A 9034-nucleotide genomic window follows, 5' to 3' on the forward strand; every position below is an offset into this window, starting at 1 on the left:
GTGTCCGGGAGAAAAACGAAATTTGCGAAAATGGATATCACGAAATATAATGAATTTTAAACGTTATTAAGGTAAATTCATTGTTTGTTCTCTACGAAAATCTTTCATTTTCTAACTATATGCCTATCAGTAGTTAGTGCCTTTAGTAGCTAGAATCTTTTATTTAGCTGGCAGTATTGGCACTCGCTGTATTGCAGTAGTACGAGTATCGAAGATTTTTGTGAGGTAAGTGATTCATGAAAGGAATAGGTTATTGTTAGTCAGGGCTATTCTTTTGTAGGGATTATTATAAATCAGATTGCGTTGTGCTAAAATTTTGTGTGTCAGTTTAGAAATGATCAGAATAAGTAAAGAGAAAACTGAGTACGTTAAGTTTTGCTCAGCTGTTTCAGAATCAAATAATGTAAGAGTTTTTGCAGCTCTGTCATTCTGTACATTCAAAGGAGGAGTTTCAAGTATAGTTGATTGTACTCGTTGTTGACCTTCGGTTAGAATGACCTTCAGTTGAATTTGACGATGTGTCGTAAAGGACAAATTACACAAGACTGTACGACGGTACGCGCTCGGGCCTTATCCTTGGCACCATTGAGCGTTGCATCAGGTGTTCGGGCGAATCCTTGGCCAGCGCACAGAGAGAGCGCCGAGTCGTCAGCAGTATTCGGGGCGATGCCCCTCTAACGTAACTTGGCTGGACGTGCCCTGGCTACGGGCCGCGAGCCGGCGCTAGGGCCTCCATATAAAAGCCCGCAGCGCGCTTCGGGAGACACTGTGCCGTCCCCTTCCGACACGCCGTCAGCAGCCATGTTCAAGCAGGTGAGTGTCCTGCTGCTAGTCGCTGAAATCATTTGTCAGTCCTTCTGGTCACCATTCCTCACTGGTCTGGGTGCAAGCCGACGAATCAGCATGGCTTCAGGCGAGGGACGCCGTTGCAAGTCTCATTGCTGAAGTCGTAAACTTCTGAATGAACAATAGGAAAAAACTGTTCACTGCTTCCATGGTCAGTGTGACGATGTACACGGATCTGTGGTTAGGCTAAATGCGGAAGTCTCGTACAAAAGCGCTGCGACCTGTACGCGTTTTAGTTATTTTTGCTCAATATGTACGAGGCGGTTCGTGTATTAACGTTAGTTTGATCGCGAAAAGGAAACCAAAATAAAATCCGATGTAGCTTTGCTGCTAAGTCCCTGTGCGCGCTCGATTCTAAGTTTTACCTTCGAGCTCTTTTCGTGAGATAATCGTTGGAAGAAGCAATGTATTGGTTGAATCGAGTGAAGAGTAGGTGAAATAATACTGAAACTTAACACATGTCACTATTGTAATATCATCAATATATTTGAAACCTATTCAAAAATTTGATACATATAATACTAAAAGCAGGAAATAGTTATTTAAATAAAAGTTATTAATGCAGAACGTTTTTAACTGCACTAAAAAGATATGGAATAATTTCTAGTATAATCATACAAGATCCTAACCCAGTACATGTAGTTATGACGATTTGTAATTGAGAGATTTTAATAGATAACTGGTACATTAGTAGTTCACCTGCTTACCACTACACCACTTACTGATGCATGAATAGTTCACCTCGTTCTTCTACCCTTTGCAGGCGCCCCAGGTTTTTGTTTTAAGCCTTACTAGCATTGCCGTAGTTGTTAAAAACACACAATTCAAATACGTCCGCTGAAAGCTGTGACTAGTAGTGGGCCCTTAGACAGCCACAGTCGATTAACAGTTAATAGCAAAATCATTTTGAACTTTTTCTACTTTACCACATTTTAACTGGTTCTGTGACGCATTCCCGGATGAGTAATGTGGGGAATACCTCAGCATTTGTGTAAGCGCGCGTGCGAAACCTTCTAAAAACTACACTGAAACCGCCCGATATACCAATCGACACAGTTCCCCACAGTCGTTTAATGAACAAAGTAAGAGCATATGGACTATCAGACTAACTGTGCGATTGGATTTAAGAGTTCCTAGATAACAGAACGCATCATGTCATTCTCAATGGAGAGAATTCTTCCGAAGTAAGAGGGATTTCAGGTGTGCAGCAGGGGAGTGTTGTAGGACCGTTGCTATTCACAATATACATAAATGACCTTGTGGATAACATCGGAAGTTCACCGAAGCTTTTTGCTGATAATTCTGTGGTATATCGAGAGGTTGTAACAATAGAAAATTGTACTGAAATGCAGGATGACCTGCAGCGAATTGACGCATGGTGCAGGGAATGGCAATTGAATCTCAATGTGGACAAGTGTAATGTGCTGCGAACACATAGAAAGATAGATCCCTTATCATTTAGCTACAAAATAGCAGGTCAGCAACTGGAAGCAGTTAATTCCATAAATTATCTGGGAGTACGCATTAGGAGAGATTTAAAATGGAATGATCATATTAAGTGGATCGTCGGTAAAGCAGATGCCAGACTGAGATTTAATGGAAGAATCCTAAGGAACTGCAATTCTGAAAACAAAAGAAGTAGGTTACAGTACACATTGTCGCCCACTGCTTGAAGACTCCTCACCGGTGTGGGATCCGTACCAGATAGGATTGATAGAAGAGATAGAGAAGATCCAAAGGAGAGCAGAGCGCTTCGTTACAGGATCATTTAGTAATCGCGAAAGCATTACGGAGATGATAGATAAACTCCAGTGGAAGACTCTGCAAGAGAGACGCTCAGTAGCTCGGTATGGGATTTTGTTAAAGTTTCGAGAACATACCTTCACCGAAGAGTCAAGCAGTATATTGCTCCCCCCTACGTATATCTCTGGAGGAGACCATGAGGATAAAATGAGAGAGATTAGAGCCCACACAGAAGCATTCCGACAATCCTTTTTTTCGACGAACTGTACGAGACTGGAATAGAAGGGAGAACCGATAGAGGTACTTAAGGTACCCTCCGCCACACACCGTCAGGTGGCTTGCGGAGTATGGATGTACATATAGACAGTCGGTAATACGTTGCGAGGACTCGATCTGGGTCTCCTTTACGTTACTGCCTAGCTACCGAGCCCTTAAACAAGTTTTGCTATGAGGAATGGTCGATACATAGGGGTGTAATAGGAGCTATCATTCGAAGCAGAAAAATCAAGTATACATCGTCTCTGGAATGGGTAACGTAAGAGTTATCAGTTGTTCTTCATCTTCAATACAAAACAAATCTCTTCTGCTGCAACCTCTTTGCGTTCGTGGTTTTGACATGTGGTAGTTTTTGTGTACAGTTTCGTACACAGTGGTAAGTAGAGGTGGGCTACAGAATTGCATGGCAGCTGTCGTCGTTGGAAAGATGGAAATGATTAATGAACAACTTAACAACAGATACAAGATTTGCTTAAATTGTATTGCTCCAAGTGAAAGAAGTCTCATCATAATTAAGTGGCAAGAACTAGAGTTCAGCTCATACATGAGCAATTTGGATGAGACTCGATGTCCTAAGATCGAACAGAGGTGTGGTAGCGTAGTGGCTGCAAGTCCACGTGGGGCGTTTGGCTGACATCAGCTGCCCTATGTCGCGGCGGCAAAGGGCGCTGTCACTAGAGGTCAGGTTTAGCGGGCGCGTACCATTGGGTCCGACCGATCCCACGTGACCCCTATCGTTGTCGAACAGAAGCCTGCAGTTCCGTTACCAGCAGTTGAATGTCAGTGGAGTGGTATCTATATGCGATAATAAAGTGTTACGGCCCAAAACAAGGAAAAAATTTCCGTTCAACACGGGCTCTAAAGTGCACACTCTAGTACCTATGGACACTTCTTCGTCTTCACTATATGAAACATATCTCTCCTACTGAACAACAGCTCATAGCATTTGTCCTAAGCGCTTCAAAGGCTATTTTACTACACTTCTTTGCTTCTAATGATTGCTCCTGTCATAATCCTGAATACCGATTATTCCTCCTGGGACACCGTGCATGTATTGACGATGTTCCTACGAGTTCGTATATCAAAATAAATAACAAACTGGTATTTTAAAATAAATGAGAAACTAAAACAGACATTTGACAGCCATCGTGTACAACAGAAGCGATATCTGGCGTTCCGCAAGGTAGTGTCATAGGCCCTCTGCTGTTCTTTGTTTACATAAATGATCTAGGTGATAATCTGAGCAGCCCCATTAGATTGTTTGCAAATGACGCTGTATTTTACCGTCTTGTAAAATTATCAGACGATCAGTTCCAATTACAACATGATCTAGAGAAAATGGTGCGAAATGCGGCAATTGGCCCTAAACAAAGAAAAGTGCGAGGTCATCTGCATGGGTACTAAAGGAAGTCCGATAAATTTAGAGTATACGATATATCGAACAAATCTAATGGATGTCAATTCGACCAAATACCTAGGAATTACAATTACGAGTAATTTAAATTGGATAATATTGTGGGGAGGGCGAAACTGCGCCTTGTTGGCAGAACACTTAGAAGATGCGACAAACCTACTAAAGAGGCAGCCTACATCACACTTGTCCGTCCTCTGCTGGAATACTGCTCCGCGGTGTGGGATTCGTGTTGTTGTTCTGGTCTTCAATCCTGAGACTGGTTTGATGCAACTCTCCATGCTACTCTATCCTGTGCAAGCTTCTTCATCTCTTAGTACGCACTGGAGCCTATATCCTTCTGCATCTGCTTAGTGTATTCATCTCTTGGTCTTCCTCTACGATATTTACCCTCCACGCTGCCCTCCAATACTAAATTGTTGATCCCTCGATGTCTCAGAACATGTCCTACCAACCGATCCCTTCTTCTAGTCAAGTTGTGCCACAAGCTCCTCTTCTCCCCAGTTCTATTCAATACCTTCTCATTAGTTATGTGATCTACCAATCTAATCTTCAGCATTCTTATGTAGCACCACATTTCGAAAGCTTCTATTCCTTTCTTGTCGAAACTATTTATCGTCCATGTTTCACTTCGATACATGGCTACACTGCATACACATACTTTCAGAACGACTTCCTGACACTTAAATCAATACTCGATGTTAACAAATTTCTCATCTTCAGAAACGCTTTCCTTGCCATTGCCAGTGTACATTTTATATCCTCTCTACTTCGACCAGCATCAGTTATTTTGCTCCCCAAATAGCAAAGCTCCTTTACTTCTTTAAGTATCTGATTTCCTAATCTAATTCCCTCAGCATCACCCGACTTAATTCGACTACATTCCATTATCCTCGTTTTGCTTTTGTTGATGTTCATCTTATACCTTCCTTTCAAGACACTGTCCATTCCGTTCAACTACACTTCCAAGTCCTTTGGAGTCTCTGACAGAATTACAAAGTCATCGGCGAACCTCAAAGTTTTTATTTCTTCTCCATGGATTTTAATACCTACTCCGAACTTTTCTTTTGTATCCTTTATTGCTTGCTCAATATACAGATTGAATTACACCGGGGATAGGCTACAACCCTATCTCACTCCCTTCCTAACCACTGCTTTGATACCCCTCGACTCTTATAACTGCCATGTGGTTTCTGTACAAATTGTAAATACCCTTGACGGAGGACATCGAAAAAGTACAAGTACAAGGAAGGGCAGCTTGTTTCGTGTGAGAGTGACGCTGATAAGATAAGCAAGCTGAGGTGGCAGTCACTGAAACAAAGTCCGTTTTCTTTGCGGTGAGGTTATTTACGAAATTGCAATCACCAACTTTCTCTTTCGAATGCGAAAATTTTTTGCTTATACCCAACTACGCAGGGAGAAATGATCATTATAATAAAATAAGAGAAATCAGAGCTCGAACGGAAGGATTTAGGTGTTCCTCTTTCCTACGAAGTAGTCGAGAGTGGAATGGAAGAGAAGTAGTATGAAAATGATGCGATGAACCCTCTTCGAGGCACTTAAGTGTGAATTGCCGAGTAATCATGTAGATGTTGATGAAGAATTTAAGCCTTTTAGCTGTTATGTCCTTCTGAAGCCCTAAATAGGAAATACCAATGTCTAAGACCTCTGTCCTTCCCAAAATGAAGCATGCAGTACCCATGTGCATTCCACGATGTTAAAGTTCACGTGTTGTCAAAATCTGACATCACTTGTCTTAATTACTACTTTTCACTCGGCTTCTTCGGGAGATAGTGTCCCTCATACCCTTCTCGAAACATCATCGTTTCTTCCTGCAGACCTAATATCAAGTATCTCGATGCTCGCCTCCTCCTCCTTATTGTACCCACGATTAGCGTGCTCTTACCTGTTGTTGCAGCTGATCGTCGTCCTGGCCGTGGTGGCCGCCTGCCTGGCCGCCCCCGGACCCAAGCCGGCCCCCGGCCTGCTGGCCAGCTACGTGGCCGCCGCCCCCGTCGCCTACACCGCCCCCGCCGTCGCCGCCCCCGTCGCCTACACCGCTGCCGCCCCCGTGGCATACGCCGCTCCGTACGCCGCCTATGCCGCTCTGCCCTACAGAGCTGCATTCTACGGATGAAAACGATGTCTTCACTGCGACCATCTGGCCACGTCTGCAGAAAACAGCAGACACTGAAAACAATTTGACACGAAATGTGGACTGCGAGAACTAAGTTGTAACGAATAAATATAATCAAGAACACTCGTTTTTGAGTCATTTAGTAACATATAACCTTTGTGATCATTTGGACTGAATGCTGTGCCGCATAGTTTAATATTTATAATGAAGGCTGGGGCATAAAATCATGTGCCAAAAAAGATCATTTAATCAAAATTATTCTAATATTGAACGACACATGCTTCATCCGCTGTGGGGTGGTAATCTTCAAATTATTAGCTTCTATTACTAGTAATTTCTTTTCTCAAACTATGACAAGCTGTTCAAAATGGAAAGCTAGGTTCAAGGAGATGCACGCATCGTATTAAGCGTTACCGAGCGAAAATCCCATGATTACCCATTGTAAGTGTTTTAGAACTCTACCATAAACTCCCGTTTGAAGAATAGGAACTAGTTTCGCCTAATCTTTGGACAATCTAGTTGGTATCTCGTATAGTCGTGATGCCTTTCCACTAAGTGATAGTAGTTACTTTTCTGTTTTGCGATCGGATATCTCAGAATCTCCCATTCGAAGTCAGTACGATGGTCGAAAGGAAGGACCGTGTTACTTAAAATTAAAAACAGCATGTACACGCCGTACGTACTCCGCTACCCCATGAGCCTACTCTTGCGTGTAGTGGAAACCTCTAATTGCCCAGCACGATAGCGGAAGAGACCGAAGACGGCAGTCTCCCAACATGTGGCACAATTGCCAGCCGGTTGCACTCACTGCTCTCAAGAGCCTCTACCAGACCCTACTCTCAATCGGGAATGAGGCTCTCCAGCGAACATACCGAGTGCACACTGGCATCTTACCCGACCTGCATAATATTTCTGTGAGGTGCGCCATGGCCCACCTAACACTGGAGCTTCCAGCGACTAGCACACCAGCCCTCTGCACTAGTCCGGACTGGACCGGAAATTCGACCACTATGCCAACAGGAGAGGTGTCCCATGCTGGCTCAAAAGTGTCATAAACGCTGGGTCACACCAAGTACCTGTTCCTAAGTCGTAAGGAGCCAACCGTGCAGCCTACTCCCACTTTCTTCTTGTTCCCAGAGACCACTGTCCGCCATTCACGGTCGAGTGAAGACCGACGGTCAGATGTTGCATGTGGGAAGACACAATGATAACGAGGCTAGGAGGGGATTCCAACGGTACGCTGTTCTCGACACCGGTAGCCCAGAGTCGCTGCAGCCTTGAGTAGATCAAAAAGTGGTTCAAATGTCTGTGAGCGCAATGGGACTTAACATCTGAAGTCATCAGTGTCCTAAACATAGAATTACGTAAACCTAAATAACCTAAGGACATTGCAAGTATGCATGTCCGAGGCAGGATTCGAACCTGCGACAGTAGCAGCCACGCGGTTCCGGGCTGAAGCACCTAGAACCGCTCGCCCACAGTGGCTAGCCTTTGTGTAGTAGCTCGAATTTTGTCGACAGTGGCTAACGCAGATTTCATTTGTTTTCGGACAGCAGTCAATTCTCCTCGTGTCCAAACACAACAAACCCAGTCCACGTCGATATATTGCTGTGTAAGAAAGGTATAAAATAGTAAAAATTTAAACAAAGCAGTCATGAATAATTGAAAACAAACAAACAAATCTCCCCGCAGGAGACAAAGTTACCAGACTGTGATGCTACTGAGGTTGAAATGAATGAAACATCAAAACGAGATGAAAAAATAAACTCTAAAGTCTGCTCTGTAGAGTTGTAACTATATCCTAACATTGCAAATTCTGATAGCTGATACTGAAAACAGACATGAAGAGTTACTTTTTACTACAAACGTATTACACAATCAAGATATTTCAGGAAATTAAGCCCGCATCTCGTGGTCGTGCGGTAGCATTCTCGCTTCCCACGCCCGGGTTCCCGGGTTCGATTCCCGGCGGGGTCAGGGATTTTCTCTGCCTCGTAATGGCTGGGTGTTGTGTGATGTCCTTAGGTTAGTTAGGGTTAAGTAGTTCTAAGTTCTAGGGGACTGATGACCATAGATGTTAAGTCCCATAGTGCTCAGAGCCATTTGAATCAGGAAATTAATACGAAAGCTCTAAATGAAAATAACCACTAGACGATCAGATCAAAACATAGTTAACATACACATCTTGGCAAAAGCTGGTAAGAAAAGTACTAACGTAACTAAAGGCTGTATACTAAGGCAATCTGGTGGCACTACCACCACTGGACGCTGTTCCTGCCTGGGTTGCTGCACCTAGAGTTCATCATCGGCAACAGATCTTTAAGTACACAAGAAGAAAGCAAAGTACGTTTGTGAGGATATACCAATGCACAGTACTTAGAAGACAATAATAACAAAAACACTATTCAAAAAATATGAAAAAACTAAGACATCCTCATGTACCTGTAATGAGAAAGCTGCGCAGGTGACAAGGCTATGACTTTGAGAGGCATCCACATGCCTTGCTCATACTGTGGCATCAAGCAGTCAGGCCTGCAAGATGAATGGTCTGCCAAGCGAGTGGATTTATTGTTATTTATCGCGAAACATCAATGACTGATTATGAGCTCTAGTACTAACAA

At 43.4% G+C, this 9034-nt stretch overlaps 1 protein-coding gene across 1 annotated transcript; it reads left to right on the forward strand.

Moving 5' to 3' along the window:
* The first annotated feature begins 768 nt into the window (after positions 1-768).
* Positions 769-6536, forward strand: LOC126282090 (cuticle protein 16.5-like). The gene is made up of 2 exons (XM_049981547.1): positions 769-813; positions 6195-6536. The coding sequence occupies exons 1-2, from the start codon at positions 802-804 to the stop codon at positions 6411-6413; spliced, it is 231 nt and encodes a 76-aa protein (XP_049837504.1). The 5' UTR covers positions 769-801; the 3' UTR covers positions 6414-6536.
* The last annotated feature ends 2498 nt before the right edge of the window (positions 6537-9034 follow it).

Source organism: Schistocerca gregaria, chromosome 7 (genome assembly GCF_023897955.1).
Source record: "Schistocerca gregaria isolate iqSchGreg1 chromosome 7, iqSchGreg1.2, whole genome shotgun sequence".
NCBI classification, from domain to species: Eukaryota; Metazoa; Arthropoda; class Insecta; order Orthoptera; family Acrididae; genus Schistocerca; species Schistocerca gregaria.